Source organism: Nymphaea colorata, chromosome 10 (genome assembly GCF_008831285.2).
Source record: "Nymphaea colorata isolate Beijing-Zhang1983 chromosome 10, ASM883128v2, whole genome shotgun sequence".
Taxonomy (NCBI): Eukaryota; Viridiplantae; Streptophyta; class Magnoliopsida; order Nymphaeales; family Nymphaeaceae; genus Nymphaea; species Nymphaea colorata.
Genome location: NC_045147.1, coordinates 15197560 through 15225164, shown reverse-complemented (window position 1 = coordinate 15225164; position 27605 = coordinate 15197560). Strand labels below are relative to the sequence as shown.

At 40.4% G+C, this 27605-nt stretch overlaps 2 protein-coding genes and 1 long non-coding RNA gene across 4 annotated transcripts; 1 reads left to right on the top strand and 2 right to left on the bottom strand.

Annotated features, from left to right (window-relative positions):
- Positions 1–298: 298 nt before the first annotated feature.
- On the bottom strand, positions 299–2902 carry LOC126410447 (uncharacterized). The gene is made up of 2 exons (XR_007574432.1): positions 2766–2902; positions 299–429 (listed from the first exon to the last, which is right to left on the bottom strand). It is a non-coding gene; the product is annotated as an uncharacterized LOC126410447 (long non-coding RNA).
- Positions 486–16056, top strand: LOC116262370 (probable auxin efflux carrier component 1c). Of its 2 annotated transcripts, none has more exons than XM_050080031.1 (6): positions 486–2586; positions 2726–2981; positions 3244–3329; positions 15455–15612; positions 15783–15859; positions 15966–16056. In XM_050080031.1, exons 1-6 carry the CDS (start codon positions 1365–1367, stop codon positions 16039–16041), a joined length of 1875 nt encoding a protein of 624 aa, XP_049935988.1. In that variant the 5' UTR covers positions 486–1364; the 3' UTR covers positions 16042–16056. The 2 variants fall into 2 exon arrangements, with proteins under 2 accessions (XP_049935988.1, XP_031497533.1); XM_031641673.2 differs by lacking the exons at positions 15455–15612; positions 15783–15859; positions 15966–16056 and adding exons at positions 3471–3628; positions 3889–3965; positions 4097–4494 and having other exon boundaries at positions 503–2586.
- Positions 16057–22178: 6122 nt separating this feature from the next.
- LOC116262966 (transcription factor bHLH30-like) lies at positions 22179–26757 on the bottom strand. The gene is made up of 2 exons (XM_031642520.2): positions 25933–26757; positions 22179–22986 (listed from the first exon to the last, which is right to left on the bottom strand). The coding sequence occupies exons 1-2, from the start codon at positions 26491–26493 to the stop codon at positions 22510–22512; spliced, it is 1038 nt and encodes a 345-aa protein (XP_031498380.1). The 5' UTR covers positions 26494–26757; the 3' UTR covers positions 22179–22509.
- Positions 26758–27605: the final 848 nt, after the last annotated feature.

The window sequence follows — 27605 nt, the reverse complement described above, 5'->3', positions numbered from 1 at the left end:
GTCGAAATTCATATATAAAAACAAGAGATCCATATCTAAGACTATATCTAAAAGGAAAGCCTCTAGACAGAAGCTTCTCCATAGATTAAATATAATCGTGCAGAAAATTTTCGAATACTATAATCCAATTTATCTAGAAACTCCGTAAACATACCCGAGACCTTGACCACTCAAAACTCGCCTAACAATCAAGAATATCAGAAAAAAAAAAATTATTCGCTCTTCAGGCAAACCTAACCGAATCAGAGCACATCCGCTGGAATGAGACTTTGAAATGTCTTCCTCAGAATATAGGCAATTTAAGTTAAATGAATAAAATTTATTATGATAGACATGCCGACGGCGACGCTCATGAGCGGACGCAGTTCCTTGGCCATCGTTCCGCAGTGGACCGGAAAGGCGCCTTTAGAATTTCCGGCGAACCGACGCCTGCAAGAAGAAGAAGTGGAATAATGAATGCCCCAAAAGAAAAAAAAAAAGAAGGACAAAAGAGCATCAAGTCCCAGGAAGAATAAAAATGCGGCATGGGGGACAGGCAGAGCCTCATAAGGACTCAAAGCAGCTGCGGTCTGCCGTCGACCTGCTCACAGCCTCGAGCCTCATCATTTTCAACACCACGCAGCTTCCCACTTTACTCCAAAATCCAACTCCCTTTCTCTTTTTCTTTCTGTAAAGAAATTCACCCCCAACGGGAAACAGAGGCCAGAAAGAATCTCCGGTTGCTTTGCTGTTGGGAGCTTTTCCCAAATTGGCCTTCAAAAAGACATTCATTACTTTGGATTCTCGTAATTCGAGAGAGTTTCTGCTGTATATAAGTCTCGAGAACCAACCCAATCCAATCCAATTCATCCCCATCTCTCTCCTTGGGCGTTCAATCTTCGAGACTTGTTTCTTTTTCTTTCTTTCTCGCTCGCGTCTTCTTTCGTTTTGGCTTTCTTCCTGCTCTCTTGTCCCTCTCCCCACATCTGCTAAAAGCAAAGCAAAGGTGAGAGGTAAAGAAGGGGGACCAACTCAAAAGTCTAGCTTTTTAGAAACCCATTTTTTTTTTTTGCCTTGTGAACAAGCGATTTGAGATGAAAAACAGTGCCATCGTGTGGTCTCCTTGTCAGCGTTGGAGACCGAGATCTTTCGCTCCTCTCAATACCTGCCTGCCTTCTTCTTCTTGTTCCTCCTCCGCCTTTCACTAAACCAGAGACCTGCCTTCATTAGCAGCAACGTGTCTGAGAAATCATAAGTCCTGAACGCCTCCTGCTCTTCCTCCTGTTATTTGGTGGTATTGCTCTTTTGTAGTTCCCATCCGTCTTTGTCTTCGAATTTAATTGGCATAGCAGTGGTGAGGAAGCACATGCTCGTTTGCCGCCACCATGATCACCGCAGCAGACTTCTACCACGTGATGACCGCGATGGTGCCGCTTTACGTGGCCATGATACTCGCCTACGGCTCCGTGAAATGGTGGAAGATCTTCACCCCCGACCAGTGCTCCGGGATCAACCGCTTCGTGGCCCTCTTCGCCGTGCCGCTCCTCTCCTTTCATTTCATCTCCACCAATGACCCCTACACAATGAACCTCCGCTTCATCATCGCGGACACGCTGCAGAAGCTCATCGTGCTTGGGCTGCTGGCCGTTTGGGCCAACGTTAGCCGGAGGGGATGCTTGGAATGGACCATCACCCTCTTCTCCCTCTCGACGCTCCCCAACACCCTAGTGATGGGCATTCCTTTGCTGAAGGGCATGTACGGCGAGTTCTCGGGCTCGCTCATGGTTCAGATCGTCGTCCTGCAATGCATCATCTGGTACACCCTGATGCTCTTCATGTTCGAGTACAGAGGCGCGCGGATGCTGATCACGGAACAATTTCCGGGCACCGCCGGCTCCATCGTGTCGTTCAAGGTGGACTCCGACGTCATGTCGCTGGACGGGCGGGAGCCGCTCCAGACGGAGGCGGAGGTCGGGGAGGACGGGAAGCTGCACGTCACGGTGCGCAAGTCGACGTCGTCGAGATCGGAAATCTTCTCGCGGCATCAGGGCCTTACTCCTCGTCCTTCGAACCTCACCAACGCGGAGATCTACTCGCTGCAATCCTCGCGCAACCCGACGCCGAGGGGCTCCAGCTTCAACCATACTGATTTCTATTCCATGGTCACCGGCGCCAGCGGCCGCAGCCCGCGCCACTCGAGCTTCGGCCCCGGCGACGGCTTCCCCAAGGGGCAGACTCCTCGGCCTTCTAACTACGACGAAGATTCTCACCATTACCATCACCATCCTGGTTCTCTTCCTCCCCCGCCTTCTAGGGGGCGGTTTGCTACTGGTGCCGTGCAGTATCCGGCCCCGAACACCGGGATGTTTTCCCCCAAACCGCAGCAGCCTTCAGGACCTCCGGCGGTACTGTTAGGGAAGGCCAACAGTGGGGCGTTTCAGACGACGCAGAGCGACGAGCCTGGCAAGGACCTCCATATGTTCGTGTGGAGCTCGAGCGCTTCACCGGTATCCGAGGCGGGGCTTCATCATGTCTTTGGCGGTCAATCAGAGTATGGGAACGATCAGAATGTGAAGGAGGTGAAGATGAACAGTGCTGCGGCCAAAGGTGTGCCTTATCTTTTTCCTTCTCTGTGGTCCGATTGCTTCTTGATTAGTTGATTGCGTTGCTCTTTCTGGTTTGTTGGTCTCTTTTATTTTCTGAATATTGAATACTTTAAATTTTTTTCTTCTGTTGGTGGGTGAAGGGGAGATGAATTGGGAGGATTACCAGAGAGAGGGGTTTACCTTCGGGAACGCTGGGGTGCTGCAAGGGGACGAGAGGGAGGGGCAGTGCGTGAAGGTGGAGATGGAGTCCGATGCCAGAGAGGGCAAGCCCACTTCCATGCCTCCGGCCAGCGTGATGACGAGGCTCATCCTCATCATGGTGTGGAGGAAGCTTATCAGGAACCCCAACACTTACTCGAGTCTCGTCGGCCTTACTTGGTCCCTCGTTTCGTTCAAGTACTTACTCGTTCTTACCCTGTATATGCACGTGAGAGAGAGAGAGAGATTTCAGGCTCTATTTTGATCTGTTCTAGTTTACTTCCTGAATGCGATCTCCGATGTTTGGTTGATTGAGATAGATTCTGTAATAAGTTGTTCAATTGTCTGTTAGTTTTATTTATGTCCAAAGGATAAAGATAGTAACAACTAAACCAACAACCAAGTCTAGTTTTCTTCTTTAATGGTTTGTTTAATTGTTGACTTAAACTTTACTATGCAGGTGGAATGTGGCCATGCCAGCCATCATTGCGAAGTCCATCTCTATCCTTTCAGATGCTGGTCTTGGAATGGCTATGTTTAGCTTGGGTAAAGCACTCGACTGGCTTCCGTTTCTTCAAGGGAGAGAGAGAGAGTGAGAGAGAGAGGCAATTCTTGGTTACTATGGGCGGTTTTTTATGGCTGAGATACTTGGCTTATGTTGGTGGCCGTGATGATGGTGGATTGCAGGGCTGTTCATGGCATTGCAACCGAGGATCATAGCGTGCGGAAACACAATCGCGGCCTTTTCCATGGCCGTGAGATTCCTTGCGGGTCCGGCCGTGATGGCTGCTGCTTCCATTGCTGTTGGATTGCGTGGTGTCCTCCTTCACGTCGCCATTGTGCAGGTCTGCCTCTTCCAGACAATCCGAATCCCTCTTTTTCTTTCTTTAGCTGGCAGTACACCTAAAAGAAATTTGCTCTCTACTCCTGTCCCCTTCCTGCTTTTTTTTTTTCTTTTCCTTTTTCTGATTTTGCTTCGTTGAATCAGTGAAAGGCATAAAGGAATTTTACTGTTTACGGCTACGGGGAAAAGGAAAGCAAAGAAAGTGGTAGTCCCATATTTCTTATATAAAACTAAAAGGTGCAGTGTTTTGTTGTGGAACAGGCAGCACTGCCGCAGGGCATTGTCCCCTTCGTCTTCGCCAAGGAGTACAACGTACATCCTGATATACTCAGCACTGGGTGAGTTAGGACAGCTCTCCCTCTCTCTGCATTTATTTTTGTTTTTACACAGCAAAATCACCCTTTATATCTTGTCTCTCTGGTTAAAATACGTGGGTTTCCCTCAAAACTTTTCCGTTTACATGTTTCAGAGTGATTTTTGGAATGCTGATAGCTCTGCCCATCACGCTCGTGTACTACATTCTAATGGGCCTATAAGTAGAGACTCTTGCAAGTAATGAGATTTCAGTTCTCCCCCGTTTCTGCGTACTGCTCGAAGACCATTCACCAAACGAACACTTGTTCTCGTGACAAACAGTGGCAGAAGCAGGGAGATAGAGGGAACAATCTTTTCTTTCTGAGCATTTTTCGTTGTTATTTGGTTGGGGGGGGGGGAGGGGAATGAACGATGGGTGTCCTGCTGACCAGTGTACTTGAACGAAAGAACTTCTTGTGATTGATGTGGAAGTTCTCTTAGCTTAAGAATCATGTCTGTAAATCAAACAACCGTTCTTTTTATAAATTCAGCAGCAAGTCAATTCCTAGAATATGTTTGAATGTCCATCTTCACGGTTTTTTTTATGTCCATCAACACAAGCAGTAAAATAATCATATATGTATGTATAAACTGAGAGAGAGAGAGGGAGGGAGAGGTTGAGAGCCACAGGAGGCCCATGTTTTGGCAGAGATGCATATGGACAAAGGCTGTTGCTGTTACTGTTCAGGTACTTGGTCTGTGCTTTTGCTTTTGGTTTTGGTTTTTCTCTTTGCAACCTTCTTTGACGTAGACTGGTTTGGCATACTCCACGACACCACTGTTGCGCGAGGGCCCATCTTGTCTCTCGGCATAATTGCGCGTGTTCTTACTTCCCTTCTTTTAACGCCCACTTCGCTTTGGAAAAGTAACCGCATATTAAGTGTGCCCATAAAAAAATATATACGAGAATAATGAGTGATTAGGAGTCGTTGAGTTGGAATCTTACGAATATTAGTACTTCCTTGAACCAATTTTGTATGTATAATATAGCTTCTCCATTTTAGAGAGAGAGAGAGAGATTCCGGGCACAGCTCTAAAGAGGGAGAGAGGGATTATGGGCACAGGTCTGGTGTGCTGCGAGCAGCAGGTGCGGCTAGTCCGTCTACTAACTGGAGGGCCTCTGTTGCCGCCACCTTGTTCAGAGCTAGATTCCGTCCGTGCAGCTCTTCTACTGGCCAACTTTTGGTTTAGTTCACTGTGAAATTTATGACAGGATCTAACTGGTTAGATGATTTATTACAGGATTTAACTGGTCAGTAAGGTTCCGAGTGGTCTGGTTTTAACCGGTTAGTTCGGCTGCAAGTGGTCTGAATCTGGTTTTGTTGCCAGAGATCTGAATCTGATTAGATGTTTTTTATTAATTTTTGCTGCACCACAGCTAGTCTGCTTCGCATCTCTAACGCATTTTGATGCACTGAACATTTCTGCAGCTCTGCTGGTTAGTTTATTAACTAAAATGGCTTGCGAGATTCTTAGTTCTTGAAGTCGCGTGTATGAAGAAGATCCAAGTGGTAAATGGGACCATTAACACTACCCGGACACCAACCTTGCCTTGAGATATTGTTGTCAGGCCTTTTTCTATGATACTCCCGGGACATATCAATATTCATAAGAACTTTGTTGTATATCTCAGGTTGAAGCATTAAATACCTATGTATCATTAACATTATTATATCTAAAAATATTTCCAATTTATAATTTTGTATTTTTTTTTCCGTGAGCAGCTTCAGATCTGCAATTTGGGGCCGCCTTCACAGAAGTTTTCAGTAAATATCATTGTATTAGTTTTTGTTGCTGATCAGATGTTTTGCCTTTTTGTTGGCCAAGGTTTTTGTCGTTATGGTTTAGACAAGCTTTGCGGTTGATGACGAACATGTCGTCTTTCTCTGTTTTTCTTATTAAATTTATTTAGATAGATAGGCAGTAGCCTGTCTTTTCTCAGGTTCATAGTTTCGATAACGAGTCAAAGCAAATCCAAACGGCTGTTGATTATTTGTTCCGCAGATTCCCTTGAAAAAATTGTTGCTTTGTCCGGTTTATCTAGAGGGCAAGAAGCCACAAGAGTAACAAAAATAGAAATCCCGATGTTAACCACAGTAACTTTGATTAAAAATTTTCCGGTGATAGTCCCCAGAGCTTCATGTTCGTCATTTTTTTTTGAAAATTTGAAATCCATCCTCTTCTTTTTTATATCCATTAACAAATCCATTCATCCATACTCTAACTCATCACTCCTTGTTTTTTCCATACAGAGATCATCACATCAGCACACGCCGATTTGTGGAAAATACTCACGGAAGAAAAGTTTGTGTATGGAATTGAAATTATGACTTAATACGTGAAGGATATGAGTTTGAGAAATTGCCAACAAGATGATGTCCCTGTTAAGCCAACTATCTTTTTATAAGTATGCAAATTCAATGTAATTGGGCCACAAAAATTGTCGACTATGGTTTAGCACATAGTAATTTAGAACCTGAGCAGTGGGGCTAGTATGCCTTCGGATTCGTACCCATTGAGCGAATGTAACATTCACAGTAATTAAACTGATGATCGAACTTTCACAGGCCTGCCAGTCCGAGTCCGAGTCAGTTATGTCGTCAACCTCATGACATGAAAGTCAGATACCTATCTTCCTGCAAAGTATGACTTTGAAAGGGATGTGCATGATAAGAGAGTAGAGGGCAAACAACATTATTAGTTGTATAGATAATAATGGTGAAACAATAAGGTAGCTCAGCCATGATAACGCAAATATTCAACATCCCAATGTCAAGTTGGGGGTGAAGATAACGATAGCTACCAACTTGCTCACAACATGCCATAGCTAAGTTTGAAAGGTGGCACTGATATGTGAATATATATATTTGGACGAAAGGAATTTTAGCAAGTTGGGGAGCGCACGTGGTCACCCTGGTTCATATGTGGCTCTGCTACTGTCTTTGACATGGATGACTTTTCATGAAGACGGTCCAGATTAGACATTTAGTGGGTTTTTTCTAGTATAGCTGAAGTCAAATTTTAGAGCGAGATTGAATGCTGTGATTATGGCAGCTTGATTGTCACAATATATTATTCGGGGTCCTGTGCATTGCTATGAAAGCATATCTGACTTGGAAGTAACTTCATCCAAACTAACTCAGAAGTTGATTCTCTCATGGCACTAAACTTCAATTTTATTGTTGGATTGACATATACGGTCATGCATATTTAATTATTTAGTTTGGTTTGGTGGCAGAGCCACAAGTTTTTAAATGAGACACACTAAATAGCTTGGTATATTTACCAAGACATGACTACTCCATTATTTCATCTAAAGTCCTCGTCCAATTATCCGTTTGATGTATTGCATTCGATTGCCTTGAAATCTGTAAGTGATCAATATATGCATTTGTTAGATAACTTCACTAACTACATGTGCAATGACGTTGGACTGAGTGACTGAGAAGTAAAGTGGAACAATATTGCCGACTAGTTCATGAGGCCGCTTGGCATGATTTTATGCGATCATCTTTGGTTGACTAAAATTTATAATTCGTTTTAGTAGGTAAGCATCGAGACTTGGTATAGAAATTTGTTTGGTCTAGTTTAGAAAATTAAGAGCATAAATATATTTTTTTTCAAAAGAGTTAGACGAGCCCCTTTTAGTCCGACCATAGTTTGGAAAAAGCTTATCTTAATTTCCCTAAATATCTTTTTGTACCGAAGCATAGCATAATTTGTCTGCTCTTAAGAAGTTTGTTGCCATCACAAATGATGTCATCCAAACATACCAAGATGATGATCATATGTCCTCATCTTTTTGCATAATGGAAAAGCAAAAGCAGCTACCATAGTTACCATAGTTTTATTTATTTATTTTTTAAGGGTGAGTGGTTCATTCCACCGCCCCTAAAAGAGGTTATTGGACTCCATATGCCCGCTTCCTTGGGTTTTCATAGTGTATGCTTCAAGACTTTTTACGGTTTAGAGGTAGATTACACTGAAACGTGATAGTGACCACTCTCCGGACCACCTTGCCACCTAACAATACCAGAGTTACTCTGTTTTCATCTTTAACTTCTAGAGGGATTGCGAGACTCAAGCTTGATAAACTTAACCCCAATTGGGAAGTTGTAGTATTTTAGCTCACAGATGGCCTTTCAAAGAATAGATATAGTGATTACGAACACGAACACTTGGCAATACGATAAACCAGAATGTAAACCCATCAGGAATCTCCAAAATGAGCTTCAATGCAAAACAATTTTCAGGTCTTTCCTCATACATGCATCTAAAATAAGAGTGTTGCAATCCACCACTTTTTAAGAAGATGTGTTATTAGATGTTGGACTCATTTATAATTGAATGCCAAACTCACTCTGATACCGTTGTAATTACTCCATTTAAAATTGACCATAGGAAGGTACAATTGTTTTAAATGATGTTATATTCTCTTTGCTTATGTTCGTTCGATGGAGAAAGCTTCCAGCCTCTCATAGTACGTGCCCAATGCATTGCATCAGACGACATGTTTAATTACGTTTGGGAAATGCAATCCATCAAAAGACTATGATTAGACAAAGCTCAAGATGGCCGGAAGATTTCAGCTTATATATACAACAATAGATTATTGAGACTTGATGAAATGTTTAAAAATTGTGCAAACTATTGATAGACTTACTGGATTCCCAAATTCTAATCCCCTTTAGCCTATATTTATTCAAGTGATCAGGTGAACAAAATAATTAATCGAGGAGGGTGATCTACTCAGTTTGTTTAATAAAGGTTGTCATGTTATTTTGATATACAACAAGGACGATCGATCGCGACGTTCAGAAGTCATAGGCCATTTCCCACGTTCTTACAAGCGTCAGGAGATCAAATTCTGAGTTCTGCTTACCAAAATATTGATTTCGAGTCAGCGGAGGGATATGCTGTATAGATAGTTCGCCGGTTTGGACTCGAAAACCGACGGATGTTTCATCGATTGAGCGGTTTGAAAAAGGTCTTATCGTTGAGAAAACGATGATGAGAGCAGTGATGATGCCACCCTGCTTCCCTTATATGCAGCAAGATTACGTGCTCCTGTCTCCTTGACCATTGATGATTGATCCCAGCTTACTGTAACAACTAGAAGATGGCAAAATTAGAAACGCTAGTTTTAAATTATAATTGTTTTTTGATTTTTTTTAAATATTTTACACTGGTTGAGACGCCGACAATGAAACAGAACCCATATAAAAATTATGAGCATAAACATGAACTTTCATTAGTAAAATTGCCAATCTTATATATAAATGAGTTGAGGAACAGACAGCAGAACACTACCCAATAAAAAAAACTCAAGGATAAACATAAGAAAGTAGAGCCGTGTCTCCTTCGAGTGCATTTATTTGCGATCAAATCACGTCTATCTCATCGAATTTTGGTCTGCACTTGATGAGATATGGAAGTGCTTCTGCGCTTACGTAGATTGTTCTGCATGAAAAGAAAAGAGTTTTTGGGTATTAATTAATTGGTCTTTATAAACCATGCAGTCACAGATTCATCCTTGATCAATAGCCCTGCCTTTTATTTAAAACAATATTTCAAATCAACTCTCGGGTTAATTCTTCGATCGAAAGTTTAGAAATACAAGCACTAGTTTTTATTTTACTAATCACGATTCACAAGGACGTAGATATGTAATAAAATAATTAGTTTCAACAAAGACATGCACATGGATCAAGATGTATTTCGATCAGAGATCCATTTCAGGTCTAATTAGTCAGTATCTGATCAAGAAATTAATTTTAGGTTCAGCGTATAGTTTTATGACCAAGTTTGGATCTAAATCTAATATCTGATTGAGATAGAGCAAAAATTCAATGAAGTTACACATAAATGTCAGAACTAAAGCTAATTAAATCTCAAATTCAAACCGTTTACATCAACAGGGTGAACGAACCGATGACGCCGGAAGCTGACATTTATGATTCCAAGCGACAACAGGGGAGAAGGGAGTAATATATAAACAGGGATAAGTGTAGGCTATGCGCGTGCAAAGCACGCCTGCGGCAAAATGCACAACCAGAAAGTAGTCAATCCAGTGTCTTTAAGGCTCAATGATTTGTTCTAGAATTTATACCTACCTGGAATTTAAGAAGGCGTTGAAATTCAGGGTAAAAGCTCGAGTCTCCGTTTTGAACAAAGGATTTTTATACAGGATATGAACTCAATTGTTTTATGCATATATTCCCCACACATTCGTGTAGGTTTTCTGCTTTCTTAAGCTATAGTTGGCAAACCGTAATTCAGATTCCGATCAGAAGATAACCGGTTCAATGAATTGACTCATCAACTCGGTGAATTGACTCATCGACTTGATCGAGTTTTAAAATGATCTGAATTGGGCGAGTTAGGGCCAAGTCAGGAGCGTATCAGGGGCAAGTCGAGCCGACCTTGACTCATGGCGAGGTTTTTCTAGCGATTCAAGCTGACTTGAGTGATTCCCGAGCCAACTCGACGAGTCAGCCAACTATGCCTCAACCAAGGACCTACTCTTGGGATTTTGATGCCCACCAGCTCTTTTTTATGGGGCCGTTGACCTTAAAAAGGTCTTGTGAGTATTACATAAATCTTCCATAAAATTGACGTATATTTATGAAACATATGAATGAGTATTTCTTGAATCAGCCTCACTTTTGAAAGAGATTCATGAAAGTTCTTAATGCAAAATGGCTCCCAAGGAGTAGTTCAACTTTATTGAACTCGTAGTCTGAGTTTCGAAGATTGATTAGTTAATACCAATTAAGACGGCCTGAGTGATCAAATTGACCCAAGTTCATGGTTCTTGCAGTCGATTTAAGTCTGTTCATAGTTTTCTCCTAAAAAGTGGCTATAAGTTAAATTTAAAGTACAATAGCCATTGGATTTTCTTAAAATCTCTCAGATAATGTAACACTGAGCCAACCCATTCTCCCACATTTAATTTGTATGTTATGATCCTAATCCCTGCCTGTTTTTTTCTTCTTCATTTTATACGAGAATTATAATTCATCAAGGAATTAAACAGTTCAATAGATCAACATCAAGGTTTTAAATGTTCAAGTATGAATTAAACTATACTAGTTTTTGCCCAAGAATATTGGAGGGTTTAGATGATCCAGACAAAGGTTAGGAGTCTTGGAAACTATGAAAATTGAAGGCTTATGTTCTGGGGAGAACAAAATGAAAAAAGACATGTTTTTTTTTCAATTTATCAAGTCAAATAGCTGTATTTATAAAGCTAAAATCTAATTAAGAGTTGTTCCAAAGCAGAAAAACTATTTTGCCTTCATTAGAAGACCTAATTATCTTTTTTTTTTTTTGGACTTTGTTGAACCGTTAAATAATGTCATTATATTTATTTCTTGCTTTTACTATATTCCCAAAACCTCCTCCCTCAAAGTCATCATTGGGTGCGTTTTCCAAGAGCTCGCACTGACGCATTGCGGGTGCGGGGTTCGGGTGCGTTCCGCACCCGATGATGAGGCGCACAAACCGCACCCAGGGGAGTTAGATCAAGTTTCGAGTCGAAACCAAATCCAAACCAAGTTCATCTGCGTGTATGGTTTTAAAACCAGATTAAAAATCCACAAAATCAAATCCCCATCGGCCGTTGCATCTAATTCAATACATTTATAGATATATTATATGTTCTCTTTTTTCTTAAAAAAAAACGATACAGGACTAAAGAACGGTGGCTTTCATAAAACGATCTGTTTGCATTTTTTTCAAACATTTCTTTTTTGATTTTTTCCCACTATCATAAAAAGGTATAATTTAATTGTGTTATTCAATTTCTACGAAAAATTAATAATAATAATAATATTAATATTAATATTAATAAAATATCTTCACCGCACCGCCGCACCTAATTTTTTTGAGATGTGCCGCACCGGCACCGGCACCCGCACCCCGCGCACCCCGCATTCAGGTGACATAGGATCTAGTTCTTTAATTTACCCTCAAGTAACCATTTATTTGTTTAGAAATGAATCTAAATGTCAGATACAACTGAAGGTTTCATTTTGATATCGAGTCTTTCACAAGTAATTAATTGATTCGAAATGAAATACAAACTTCACCGCTTCTACCTACATGTCATATTGGACGAGTTTTCGAATTTCGAGTGTCTGAAACTAATGTGTGAATCACACCTTACAAGGGTTCAAAAATTATTAGTCCCACAATAAAGTTTCGCTGTCTGTTTAAAAGCCATCATTCGCTTAGTTGGGACAGTGAAGAATTTTATCTGTTTGATCTGAGATGAGATCTACGCTAGCGGTCTAAGTTCTCAGAGATTCTTTTTCTTATGATGACCATGATCCTCGTTTTCTAGGAAAGCACGTTCTTGTTCAACCTGAAACGTAAACTAAAAGGTTACGGTGATGAAAGACCAGTGCAGGTTAGTTCTATTAGTGATTCAGATTATATATATATATACATATATATATATATATATATATATATATAAGAGCATTGTATAGCTTAAAACATATTGTTCTCATAATTTTTTTAAGACAAATGGGTTTTAATGAGGAAACAGAGGAGACAAAGTAACATAATAATGCTTCTTTCAAAGAGAGGTGTGGGGCAACCAGTCGGAAACATTCTCGTCCCTTCTTTCTCTTGCACCTTACGGATGGAAATGGAAAATCCTCATTTTGGGGGGGGATTTGGTGGAGGTTGCCAGAAGACACTCCCCACCCTGTTTCAACGGGATTTCAAAGTCCCATACCTTTCCCACCATTCAAACACGTTCTGTCATTCTCACAGTAAAAATGGCAGACATATTCATGCTTGTTATATGCTTTGTGTTGGAACATGATGTTGGCAGTCGCTATGTGATCAAAATTTGATGGAATCGTTTCTCCAGATCTTATTCTGTGCCACCTCTGTAACCCTCCTGCTTAAATACGGTCACATGTACATCACACCCCCGAATTTTAGAGAGGATTGTTGCATTAGTTGCAGAATTGAGGAAAGAAGCATTCCCTGTGAAATCGAACAATCGACTCATTCAGTCTTCATAGACTGAAGAAATCGAGCATAATGCCATTAATTCAAATCGACAGGAACTCAACTAAAGTTGGAATACTCAAATTCTGCTACCATGCATTTGCAGTTCTGCACCAGTCTAATAAAAAGTCAGAAAAGAATTTTTCTTTTCTCCACCATTGTGCTGAACTAGAAAACAACCATGGATTATATGCTCACCACTTACTCCACTTCTGTATGTTACTGAGTGATTTGGATGTGAACAAACTCCATAAAAAGATAGTATTTGGAACTTTACAATGCAATCTGACGATGTCTAACATCATCCTCTCAAAATCAGGATACACACTGCAAAGGAACTTTGAAGATTTCCTTGGCAGTGAACACCTTCTCTTGAATCTCAGAAGACAAAAAGCATGTACGGGAACCTTTTCTTGCGAACGAAACCCACCAAGAGGCAACCAAAAAGAAACACACACACACACACACACACACACACATATAAACAAGTCTGTCCAAATCCAGTGGCTTGTTGCATAAAATTGTAGTCCTCCAGCAGCTGATCCAGCCAAAAGTTCTGCAACACATTTAGTTCCAGGGTTAAATTCATTACTTGAAAATGAGCATCTATATCAATTGCTCATTAATTTATGTTGTGAATATGATGATTACATGAAACCTTGTTTACGTGGTTAATGCTCTCATTATATATATATCCTGTCTATGTATTTGAACGATCAAATGAATGATTGATCTAACGCATGGAGATCGAGTGTATCAAAATCTGTTGAATGATTGGATCGAATGTACAGTGACTGAGTGTAGTGTAATCAAACGGATGATTGGTTAGATACATAGTGATTAAGTGTTAATGGTTGATAGAGTTCATAATGACGAACTAATGATGGATCACAGTGGCCTATGATTATGTAAAATCATATATTGTGATTGTAAATGTTTGTTCTTAGTTCTTACACTCATGCCCAACACATTATTTTTAATTTACATGTTGTATTATTATCAGGGCATTAGCTGCCTGGTATTTAACTCTAATAGCCATTATTGGTAATACTGAATACTGGGTTGCTTTTAGATGCAACAAAAGTTTCAGTTCCCATATATACCATCTTATACCATGATTTAGAACTTATGTTCTACATATTTTATTTTCATGTTTGTTTGTGTATAAAAGTTTTCATGGTACATTTCTTGATGTAAAAAGAGGATTGGAAAGCAACAGCCCAAAAAATTTACCCAGGCTTAAGTTTCCACGGTATAGGTCGTAGTTTATTCCAGGTATTGTAGTTCCAGTACATTTGTTCTAAGTTCGTCTCCTACTAAAATTTTTTAATAGAATTTGAATTAATGTTTTACCTCTACAATGGAATATCACGTATAAAGTGACCATAGAAATTTAAAATTTAAGTGTTACTCTGCTCCCCAACCAGGAACTTCTAACTCCTCCCGTGGTAAAGGCCTCCATATGTACGTATGGACCTCGAGCGGTTCGCCGGATTCCGAGCCGGGGCATCTTCCCGTCCTTGGGAGTCAGTCGGGTTATGGGAACGATCAGAGTATGAAGGAGGTGGAGATTAACAGTGTTCCGACTAAAGGTGTGCATGTGCGTTCTCCTTGTTGGTCCGATTGCTTCTTGATTACTTGCTTCACTAGCTGTTACTGGTTTGTTCGTCTCGTCTATTTTCCTAATTAATGTCCAGTTCTTTTCCCTTTTGATTCTGGCGGTGGTTCAGGTGAGATTTCAGAGGGTGCTTACCAGAGAGATGGGTTTAGCTTATTGAACACTGGGGCGCCGCGGGGGGACGAGAGAGAGGGGAGTGCCAGGTGAAGGTGGAGATGGACCCCAATCGCAGAGACAGCTAACCTACTTCCACGCCTCCGGCCAGAGTGATGAGGAGGCTCATCCTCATCATGGTGGGGAGGAAGCTTATCAGGAACCCCAACACTTACGTGAGTCTATTCGGGCTTACTTTGTCCTTCGTTTCAAGTACTTCCTCGTTCTTACCTTGTGTATCATCCGTGTATCAGAGATCTTACTTAAGTTTCCATCTGTTCTAGTTTACTTCCTTAATGCCATGTTCGATGTTCGGTTGATGTAGATAGATTCTGTAATCCAGTCCTGCTTTCTTGTTCGTTGGTCTGTCAGTTTTGTTCTTCGTTGACTGAACCAACAACCAAATCTGATTCCCTTCTTCAATGGTTTGTTCTATTGTTGACTCGTTTATTAAACTGTTCCTCTGCAGGTGGAATGTGACCATGCCAGCCATTATTACGAAGTCCATCTCTATCCTTTCAGATGCTGGTCTTGGGATGGCCATGTTTAGTTTGGGTAAAAGCACTTAGCTGGTGAAGAAGGTCGGGGCAATTGTTGATTACTATAGGCGGCTTTTGTTTAGCTGAGATACTTGGCTTATGTTGGTGACCATGATGATGGTGGATTGCAAATTTGCAGGGCTGTTCATGGCATTGCAACCGAGGATCATGGCGTGCGGATACACAATGGCGGCCTCCTCTATGGGCGTGAAATTCCTTGTTGGTCCGGCCGTGATGGCTGCTGCTTCCCTTGCTGTTGGATTGCGCAGTATCCTCCTCCACGTCGCAATTGTGCAGGTCTGCCGTTTTCTTTTCCTTTTTCTGACTTTTGCATCGTTTAATCCATAAAAGCAACAAAGGATTAATGTAACTGTTTACGAATTTGTAGAGAAGGAAAAGGAAAATGAATGGTAGTCCCGTACACTAACTATTCAAACTAAAAGGCGAAGTGTTCTGTTGTGGATCAGGCATCACTGCCGCAGGGCATTGTCCCCTTCGTTTTCGCCAAGGAATACAACGTCCATCCCGAAATACTCAGCACAGGGTGAGTCAGGACAACTCTCGCTCTTTCTCTCTCTCTCAATTTATTTGTTTTTACACATCAAAAATCACCCTTTTGATCTTGTCTGGAACTCATTGACATGTTTCAGGGTGATTTTTGGAATGCTGATAGCTTTGCCCATCACGCTCTTCTACTACATTCTATTGGGTTTATACAAGGGATGAGATGCCAGTGCCGTCAGTTTCCGTTCATGGCTCCAACGAGAACGAGCCCTCGTTCTTGTCACGATGAACAGGTGCGGAGGGGGGAGAAGAGGGAACCTTCTTGAACTTTATTCTTTCTTTCAATACAAAGTCACACGGCCTGAAGATTGAAGTCGTTATCACTGGGTCTTTTTGTTTTTCTCGGTCTATGGTATTCTTTATTTTTTGTTGGTTGTCTTTTCTGTCGAGTAAAGAGTAATTTTTTAGTTTTTCCCATTTTATACAGAGTGAGTTCTTTTGTCATTCTTATTCACTTTAATCCGAGGATGAACATGATTGATGCAGAAGTTCTCTTATAAAGAATCATGTCTGGAAGAAAGGAGCACCGTTTTTTTATAAATTCAGCTTTAAGTAAATCCAAAACGTATATATAACCTAAATATGCCATGTGATTGCTCAAAGAATCTTAAGCCATTCCTAAAATTATCATGAACCATTAGCTGCACATATTTTCTAACTTTTAACTAATCTATATTTTCTATTGTGTCGTTAAACAAAAAAAAGTTTCTAAAGAATATTGTCTGTTATTAAAGGTCATTAAATATCATGGCCAGGCAAGTACTGGTATATATATATATATATATATATATATATATATAGTGAGTTGAGCTCTGATTCTGGGTTCACTCTGGCCATGGGACTGCCTACGGAGCATTATTAACTCGTTTGTTCATTTGGGGCAGCGGAAGAGTAGAGAGCAAAATTTTTCTGTAAATACGTTGGAGAAGGAAAAATGGCAATAAAAGGAATAGGGTTTTAGAATAGAGTTTTGTGTTGTCTTCACTTTTTCTCACTTCATCAATCAAGTCCTTCCTGCCTTTATATAGAGTTTCATGAAGACAATTTATGACCATCATAATTGCTTCATCAACTTCAAGAAATGCTTAGTAATAAAAATTAATCCATATTACTAAGCATTTTTACAGTTATCAGATTCTTTTGAGAAACCCAAGAGACCACCATTTACTCCACGGTTCTTTATCACATTCATTGCCTTTGGATTTTGATTCTAAGTTGCAGAACCAATTACAGTATCTGTTGACATGAAATATGCTTTCTATGCTAATTGAATATGTCCGGGGCTAAAACCTCAATCCCAACAACGACCTGATAAGATAAAACATGTATATTTTTTAAAATATGGGCCGTATCGGCCACGCACATGAGTCATTCGCAGCATACCAAGACGGTAGTGTGTATATATGAAAGGAAAAATAATATATTAACTAAGGAGAGTACTGGTCCTTCCTCCTCAGCAGGTCAATTAATAAAGGATGTAAGTAAAGAGGGGTGAGTGGTCCAGAGGAGACACGGGGAAGGAGGGTTTGCCTGAGTGGCCGACCCCGCAACATGGCCTAGTGCCCATAGCCCACGCGCCTCTTTCGTCTTTGGCCTTTCCTCAAAAAGTTCCAAAAAAAACAAGAGAGCCCCTGCCTCATTCCTCCCCTTGCCTTCTCCTTTTCACCTCGCCATCTCTCTCCCTAGGACTGCACACTAGCCGAGTTGAGCTCCAGCTTTGCCAGCTCAAACTCGATTCAGCTAAAAAAAACTCAAGCTCGAGCGTGGCTTGAACTTGACTCGTTTAACCAATTTAACTCATTTAGGTGCTAACTCATTCAACATTAACTTATCATGTACGCATGGATGTAAACATTAACTCATTCAACAACTCGTGTAATTTTTAACTCGTATAACTTGTTAAGCCAGTTTTGACAATATTATATAGGGTACCGGTTTGCGAATCGAGTCGAGTTCTTGAAACTCGAACTTGACTTGTTTTTCGTTTCGAGTATCTTTGTAAGCTCGAACTCGGCTCGTTTATAAATGAGTCGAGCACGAGCCAAGTTTTTTCGGCAAGTTTAAGTGGAGCCCGAGCTGGCTCTGCTAGTTGTGCAGCCCTACTCCCCCCACCATCCTTTCCCAACACTTCACTTTATAATTTCATTTATCCCCTTTATAATTTTTATTTATTTTGAGTGTGCCACATTGTAAGTAGAATTAGAGAAAAAAGAAAAAGGATATGAAGATGATGTAGATGTGAAGCATATCTATTTTTAAATGGATGCTCAAACAAATCCGTTCTCACGAGTCCAAAATATTTCCTAGTAAAATTTTATTTGATGATCCGAATGGCGCTAAAGCAGGCACGATTAAATTGCATGTCCAATTAGATCCATTTAGAAAAAGATCCCTTGTCATTATTTGTTACCACGATGCTGTTCTGCAATAAAGGTGAAGTTCTAAATTTCATGAAAACACAAAACAGATTTTGCATGACTAGAATTTTAAATCAACCAATGCAGTTAATTTTTCCCCACGGTGTTGTTATTAAACTTCGGCAATCTCATCAAACAATATTGCTTTTGGTGGCAAATGGTGAGCCAAATTGACAATCAAGGGTGCCAACTGTAACATCCTGACTCACTCTTAGGTTTGGGCCATTGGTTTAAGAGATCCCAACCCAGCCCCTAGCAGTTTTGGTTTTAACCCTGAAAATGCTAGGAACCAGGACAGTCATCTCATTAATGACCTCCTTTTATAAGTCCTTGAAGATCCCTCACAATCTTTGATACGAGACTAAACTTTTGGGGGTGTTACACAAACATTATCGTTCTTCGTTGCTAATTAATTATCTGACTGGTTTGATTTTAAATACAAAAGCTTCCTTAACCCCCGGGGTGGGGAATCGGAAGAGGGGCTTCGGCCTCTTTGAGATATCTCCCCCCACTTCATCTAATGAGATTACAAATCTTTGGAAACTTGGTTGTTACTAGTTTTGCTTATTTGAGGTGAGGCAGCAATTTGTGTTCAGGGGAGACATTAAAGGGCAGTTTGACAATAATTAAGAACAACTTATAACTATTCTATGAATCTGCATGAAAATGGTTTAGATCATATGCATGGTTCCTTTTGCCAAAGGGGCCCAAGTAGCCATGCCTTCATCTGCATCAACCCTACTTGTGCTTGTGACTTCCAAATACTTCATTTTTCGATGACCGCAACTTTTCAAGCAATTTAAAGAAAAAGAGTGTATAAGTACTGACAAAGAGGAAACTAACATGGTCGATTAAGCTAGTATGATTGAACATCCTAACCATGAAGCTAGCCTCTGCCGAAGAGGAATATTGTTTCATTTCATGGATTAGTCTTAAGTTTGTTGCGGATCATAGGAACTCTATGTCAAGCCTATCAGCCTAAAGCCTTTACCATGTCCAATAAAACTTTACCTCCTAAACGCCTCTTGATTGAACTTTTCCATGAACCTGAGCCCACTCGTTACCTTACTCTTCTAAGGGTCCCAAATGGCAAAAACCTAAAATTCCTGTTTATTTTTTCACATGAAAGCGTATGTGCATGCTACTGCTCACCCTCTTCAATACCTGTCCTTAAAACCAACATTTTTGGGTACCGTCATCTAATCTTATGGCACCAGCCACTATCACAAATATGGTGTTCCGTTGAGATTTTTCTCGAGTATATACGGCAAAGTTGTAAGTTGTTTTTTGGGAAAAACTTTACAAAAATGTAAGAAAAGCTATAAAACTAAAAATAAAATGTGAAAAATATGAAAATAAAAGTATGGTATTAGAATATATAAAAAAAGGGGGAAACGAAAACTTGGAAAAAGACATAAAAACCGTGAAAAGATGTAAAAAAAAAACGTGATTGGAAAGCATTTTATTCGTGATTTTTCCATTTTGAAGTTTTATTAAAAAAAAACACGTTTTTTAATCTTTTTGCGGTTGACCTTTTCTTTGATGTTCTTCTAGCGTTTTTTTTTTTTTCTAATAAAACACATTTTCTATCACAATCGTACCTGTACCACGACGCCAGGGACAACTGGTACTCATGCATGCTATCTATGTGAAAGATGATCACATTCACACCACGCACAATAACCCAAAGTTCTTGTTTCTTTCCGTGAGAAGCCATTTTCCTTGCAGAACCTTGGTTGTCCATACTCTTTCCATGGAATATTAGATGCTGCCTACCTTTCTCAAGGTCTTCATCGAGAATTTTATTTTCTACCATGTTTCCTAAGCATCATTTAGCAATGTGTGTACATTGGATCATTATAGTACCTTATTATGAAAGGTCCTGATATCTCATTATTCTGCGTTAGTCGAGCATTGTCACGCGTGGTCTAGGTATCTCGAGTCCACTATTTCATTGTGGACTTTTCTTGAAACCTTCAAGGAAAAACTTTTTTTTTATCTATTCCCTGTAGGTGAATTGGACTTCTTGCCCCGTAGAATGCAAATATACCTAATTGGTATGGAATTTAATAAGGAGGCAGCCCTCTCTCTTGCACTTCCTGGAAACATCATGTTGTATATTTTGTTCCAATTTAGCACGGAAGCAAAGTACTTAGACATTGCTAATGATGTAGTTGTAGAAATTTCTTCAAGATGGTCCGCTTGGCTTCAAACCGTATACCAATTATTTAAGCGTGTCAATGTTTTTGCTAACTATCCGCCTCCCACTGATCTTCCATAGGGATAGCAACCAAAAACGAGATGAATGATGTGCATTTTGTAAAGAACAAGATTGCTAGAAAAGTTCTGGAATTCAATTGATGGCATTTCGTCTGAAGATAGAATTGTTGATGCTCTCATAAAGCATCTCCCGCACGTGGTGTTTAATCAGTTTTTGTAACAAAGTTGAATGTTTACGCTGTACCATTCCGCTCGAGAGAAAACGCCAATAAGTAGTGCACTTTGAAGACCCATCAGCAGGATCCGATGAGATTGGCTCGAGAATTTGAATATAATGTTCTCTGGTGCTTTTTATATAGCCAGATTATTGGAGGTCTAAAATATATTTAGTAGTAAATATTAGAGAAATATCAAGTTGCATGCCTTCAGCAAACTGAGAGGCATATTTCGGAAGCCATGGACATGTCCAGACAAGAGGCATTCCGTATGGAGCCCAAACTTATCCTAGTATATATAGAGGCTCGTACTATTTCTGGTGAAATATTTCCTGAAGAACGTAAGGGTGCACAGTGAGACATGAAAATAGTCTTCAAGGAAATCATGATCATGAGAAATATTTAAGAGCCTACCAACTTGGATTCTGCAAAACTCAAGTCTAATGAGATCTGTTATACCAGAGTAACACTGGGATGGGTCACTAGATTTGGTGTTAAAATCAAAATTCAACAATTTGACTGAAAGTCCACTGCTCATATATACATGATTTCTTATAGAAAAAGTGAATGCTTGTGACAATTCAGGTCAGTTCAGTTTGATCTGGTTGGTATATTTAGATGGTACAGTCCAGCATCATGGACATCATTAAGCCTTTACAGGTAGAACCATGTAATAAAAAGCCATTGCCTTCTTTCGTTTTTTCACTCGTTGAAATGATGGTTTCCCTAGCTCACAAAACTTATGCCGTCTAATCAGCGCGGTTAAACTGCAACTCGAATGATCGAGGGATCTCTCCTGCCACCTTTTGTTCTTGACATGTATGTCATGGCATTAATGAGCCTGGTCTCGGTGACTGCTGGTCACGATTAATTAAACCCTGTGAAAGGAAACCCGAAACTGAATATGAAGCTATCCCCACTCACAAGCCCTTCAGGCTTTCAGAACCAAGTTTTTCCTTCTTTTTTCTTTTGTGAACACAAAGAAGAGATAGCAGTGCTGTTTGTCAAGGGCACAACTCAAGCGAGCCTCCCCCATTTACTGCTTTTCAAGGAAAGGCACATATGATATATATATATGTTCTCCTAGGGTACTCCATGTTGGCAGCAGTTCCTTATTGGCCCAACCCAACTAATAGAGCAACCCCGCCCTCATCATTCTCTGGTCCTCCACTCCTATTAGTGGGTGTCATAATGAGGCCTCTTGATGCCTAAACACGAGCTATCTTCATAGACTCTCAGAGACAATGAGAGAGAGAGAGAGAGAGAGAGAGAGAGAGAACTTCATCGCGTACGAAAAGGCATACGTTCTGCTGAAATGCTTAAATCCTGAAGGCATGTCTTTGTTGATCCGAATGTACCTGTAATCACGGAAAAGGTATTCGTATATATATATATATATATATATATATATAAATTCTGACATGCAAAAGTTTATATAGATCATTCAGAATACAACACATGTATATACTATATCATTTCAATCATGGAAAGAGTTTTCTGGTCCCGCATATATAGGGACCAGATCTACAAAGTACTCCACTCCCATACGAATCACAACCCATAAAATAGCAAACCGGCCACAACCAAAGCGCAAGAAGCGACGACTATCACTATTTTGGACGTTTTGACGCCGTGAAATCACACCAAAAAAAAAGAAAAGAAGAAAAAAAAAAGAGACCAAGAATCACGTGCAAACCTGTAAGAGACGTTTCTTCTTTGCTGTTTTTTGTTTTTTTTTTGTCTATACTATTTCTTCGTATATTGTTTTTGCCGGTGAATTAGATGGACCTATGATCCAGCACTGCGAGGTTGGTCCGCTGCCGTTTGAGGCTGGAAGTGGTGGAGTCATCAGTGACGTGACGTTCCATGACTGCCCTGAGCGCCTCCTGGATGCACCCAATGGAAGGGACGCCTAGAGACGACGACGAGGGATCGCCGTCGTGGGGGTCGGCGTCCTCGCCGGTGACCACAAGCACGTTCCTGACGCGGCCGCCCAGCGTGGTGATCTCTGCCTTGAGGGTGCGCAGGCGGAGGGACTTGAGCGCCTTGATGAGGTCGGACAGGAGGTCCGATCGGTCCTCGCAGCAGATGGATGCCTTTATGAGAAGCTTGCCGTCGCCGGGGGATTCGTCGGGATCGACCGTCAGCTCGTCCGTCTCGGTGGGCACCGGGCTCACCTCCGCGATCTCCAACATCTGCCGCTTCAACTCCTTCACGTGCTGTATCACCTCCGCCAGCAGCGACGCCTTGTCCGTCTGATATCGGAAAGCAAGAGACGACCAATAAAATACTCTTAATCTAATGCGCAGAGTCCCCTTACAGTATAAGGGAAGGGAGAGAGGTTTTCTATGCAATAACAATCGAAAGTTTTCAATTAAGATCTTCCACTTCAAATTCCAAATCCATATGAAATATCAACCAAGGTTTTCACTTAAAGACCCATTCTCATCAATATACTAGATTGCAGCGGAATCCTAATGTTTCTCCACCGCCACTTATCATTGATGAGCTTCCATGTGAATGGTATCCTAGTGAATCCAAGAAAACACCAGAAATTACACATAGGAGGTTGATCAGCATGCTATATATATATATATATATATATATATATATATATATATATATATATATATATATATATATATATATAATGTGTGTGTGTGTGTGTTAAACGAGATCTCCACAACTCAAACAATTAGGTTTTTTTTTCTCCATGTTGAATTTTATAAGAAAACTAGCTAATCAGTAAGTTGTTTCGATTAGTAGAAGTCAAAATCTAGCTCCTCTCGCCCTTTCACTTTCTTTCTATATAGATAAGATCTTCGCAACTCAATATAGAAGATGTAACTAAGAAACTCTAGTTATCTTCTCATTATTCAATGCTCTATCGTACATTTAATCACAATATAGTTAAAGGGAGTTGTTCAAGTTATTTTGGCCCGGGAGTTATGAGAGTACATAGGTCTTGAAATCTCAATAATATAACCCTCTGAAAAAAAAAAAACCTGGCAAGTAATTTAATAGAGGAAACATACTATGCATACCATGTCGCACAAAAAGTTAATGTGATTATTGAAAATCACGCTTTTGTGAAACCTATTAAAACTACTCAATGTAGTATCAATAAAAAACGAAATTTTAGCAAATTAATGTTTTATGCGAGAGAGAGAGAGAGAGAGAGAGAGAGAGAGAGAGAGAGAGAGAGAGAGAGAGAGAGTAATTGTGCCTTTTAATCCTCACATGGTAAGTAATTTATATACTAATTCCATTTCGTGACCGAAAGATTTATTTTATTCAGCAACAATTTTCAGTGCGTGCGATCTGAGCAGCTAACCTTTATATCATAAAAACAAGTAAAGGTATCAAAATAGCCAACTTAATGCATGTCAGTTATATATTGAGCAATTACACAGAAAACTCCATTAGAATGAGGAAAAAAAAATACTATTAGGAACTAAAATTTGAAACGACACAACAATGTCACAATGTATGCGCACACACATATACAGAAACTGGTATTTCGTAATATTTTGTATCCTATTTATACCAGCAGCTTTTGCTCCATAGTGCAAAATGAATGCGCTTGTATTACATATCACCTTGTAAGTAGGATCTTGCAATTGATTTAACGGTGATAATCATAATACTCAGATATTTTGGAGCTACGGCAAGAGGATTGTACATATACATATACGTATCGTGTGTGTATGAGTGAGAGTGTGCACAAACGTACATATGTATACACGTAACAACTTAATCATACATATATAAAATATGATAATACAATTTTTGAAGTTTCTAGGCTTTTCTCTTTATCTGATGCAATATATGAGCTTATCATGGACTACAAAAAAGATAATGACATTTTGACGGATCATACACAATGTAATGGCTCATTGTCAGAACAATTATGTTTCTGTTTTTATTTATCTATTTATTAAACACTTACTGTTGAGATTCAATGAAGAAGGAGATAAGGAGAGAAGTCAGCATTCTGAGGATTGTATACTTTGCCTTACTTTGCAGTTGCTTCGCAGAAATCCAGCAATTAATATGCATCATTCAACTAAAAGCATGTAAAAAGTCTCATATATATAGATATCATAGGTATATTATACAAACACACATTTGGAGTTTAGCAACCTAACCGGAGATTCTTTCAAAATAAATTTTCGAAATCACAAACATACGGATGCTTTTTTGTACCAGAAGTACGTAAATTTGTTCCAGAAATCGCTTACAAATTGTCTCAAAATTGCAGCGATAATGAGGGTGAGTGAGCATCAGAATTCTCGAACAAGGAAAACATTGAATCCTAGAGTACTGCAGGCATCGCATCAGATTCTAGGTAAACAGGATCAATGGGTCATCTTTGCAATCTTCATACCATGGCTTCACTTTAATTTCTGATGTTTTTAATCGTTTCGAACCTTGTGGATATCCGATCTGCAGGCAATATTTGGTGACTATCTGCGTCCCAGTCGTAAGAAACAAATCTATATGCAGGATTTTTGTGGTCATAAAAAAAAGTTGATGACTAAATTCTGGAACAAAAGCTTCTTGTTTCTGAGAAGATATGTACCTTTGTCAACCATGATCGAATCAGTTCAATTTCATCAGGTGGAAAGGATACTGTTCAAGCCTCAAGGCAAGAGAGAGAGAGAGAGAGAGAGAGAGATGGCAGTAATTTCCTAGACCTGCATGCATGCCTAGGCCAACGAAAAGGATATCGCGTATAAAGAACTTACTGACAATAATGCCTGTTTTTCTTTTCCACCCCAACATTCCTTTCCCCCAAGCATGTTTTTTTGACAGTCTGGTTTCTCTTTTTCACATCAACCGGATGGCACCACTGAAAGCATCACACAGATCCAAGCAACCTAAAAACTCCCTCCTGTCTTTTTTTTGGAACTCCCCACGAACAAAAGATGCATCAACAAAAGAAGTTATAGTGCCCATACACTTCGTTAGACTGTCTTTCTAACTAACTAGAGCTTAAAACCTCGGCCAACTGATCTGAAGTCTACGTATTTTTATACTATTTTGAGTATTTTTATATCTTGATCAAGAATCGTCCTCCTTGTGCAGTAATGTTGGTGGTAGAGTTTAGGTCATGAAGAGAGCAAAATATAGACAAGGCAAGATACGATTAGTTTGTGACTTTAATTCATCGTTTTGGTCTTTGGCATCAGAGATCTTACTTTTGTTGCATTGGGGAGGAGAGTACGTAGCTTGTCAAGGTGCCCATTGATGCGCCCTCGCCTCCTGCGTTCTGCCTCGCTGTGGTTCTTGGACGCGGCAAGCGCCTTAGCGTCCATGATCTCCTGCGCCGTCAGCTTCGACAGCTCGGCCTGAAGGCCAAACGGGGAAGGAGAGCCACCGATGCCGTAGCCTACGTGGTCGGTGCCGGCGTAGATGCCGACTCCTGGAAACAAATCCGGCCGCTCGAAACCAAACTGGAGGCCGAGACGATGGTATCCTTGGAAGATTGACGCAGGAGAGGAAGACGAAGGCCTCGATCCGGGAGCAAAGCCAAAGAAATTGTCGTGGTGGTGATCCCTGGGCGGAACTGGCGAGAAGTGAAAGCTGTTAGCCACGGGAATCGGCCAGGGGAAGAAGGTTGACGCTTCCGGCATCGTTGGTAATGCTCCCCAACCATGCATTGCGTCCGGGTTCATATCGATCACGTCATTCTGTAGTTCATTGTACAATGGTGCACTCTCTGAGCCCTCGAGAGGTTTCTCTGTTCTGTTATCACACATCTCTCTCTCTCTCACGCTCACTCTCTACAACAAGTGGTAGAAGGAAGTTGCAGGAAGAATCGAGGGCACACGAATGAATGTAATTGCTTCTTCCCTCAAGTTTATAAGAACAAGGTGGTAATCCACAGTACCATCCAACTATATGTATGTCTATATATGCTAATACATGTGCATATGAAAGCGAGGGAGAGAAAGGGGACTGTGGAGGAGATGGTAGAGAGAGAACTGGTTGCTGGTCAGTCGTAAAGCCAAAGGCTTGTTTAGTTTTGCAAATGCTTTCTGCCAGTCTTTGTAGTGTCCCCCTTTTTAATATATACTTTTTCGTGGTTTGCATGTTTACTCATTTTCCTTGCTCCGACGGCATCCTTTTGCTCCCTTTCTTTCCCTTTAGAGCCTTCTTTTTCACTTTTATCAGTTCATCCTGCTTTTTAGGTTTGTTCAAATAAACAATGAACTCTTGAATTGCTGGTGCGGCCGGCGACCGAGAGGGGGAGGTGTACCTTGGTCAAGGGCACGTTCATCGTTTCCCAATTCCATGCCTCACTCCTGCTTTCGAGAAATGATGTAATCATTGTGCCTTGGAACGCACTCCTACTCCCTCCTCCTCCAATCGTTCACCAGACGCTCTCTTTCCCTTGAGCGTTTCTTGTCAATTGTTATACTTCAGCACTTTTACAGTTGAAATTCATGCCCGAGTTAAGTTTGCTTATGATCGAAACCCTCGTCATTCATGATATGAAGTTGACCTAGCGAAGTTTTAGTCAATCTCGTGTTTTCACACTTGTGATACAAAATCTCGTTGCTATTTTCTTTACTGTAGAGGAAGTGGATCGAGCAAAATAGGTAAAAGAAGCCGGCGAAAAAACAAAGTCATTCGGTTTTGTTAATGAAAACTTGGTTTTTAATTTGTTTTCGAAACTTTGTTTAAGTTCGTTTGATAGCCTGGAATCTCAAACTGCATTAAAAAGTGTGTTGTTGAGAGATCCTTAGTTCAAATAAAGGAAGGATGTCAATAGCGTAGAATGAAAGTAGGATAAGAGGCTCAACTTTAAATCCATGAATCTGAGATCCTAGGGATGATCTCAAGAACCACTTAACATGGCATTTTATAT

Coding starts and splice junctions, on each gene's coding strand:
- LOC116262966 (XM_031642520.2), bottom strand. CDS start 26,493: ATGTGTGATAACAGAACAGAGAAACCTCTCGAGGGCTCAGAGAGTGCA. Junction 22,987..25,932: donor TCCTCCCCAATGCAACAAAA/GTAAGATCTCTG, acceptor TTCCGATATCAG/ACGGACAAGGCGTCGCTGCT.
- LOC116262370 (XM_050080031.1), top strand. CDS start 1,365: ATGATCACCGCAGCAGACTTCTACCACGTGATGACCGCGATGGTGCCG. Junction 2,982..3,243: donor TGGTCCCTCGTTTCGTTCAA/GTACTTACTCGT, acceptor TTTACTATGCAG/GTGGAATGTGGCCATGCCAG. Junction 3,330..15,454: donor AATGGCTATGTTTAGCTTGG/GTAAAGCACTCG, acceptor GCAAATTTGCAG/GGCTGTTCATGGCATTGCAA.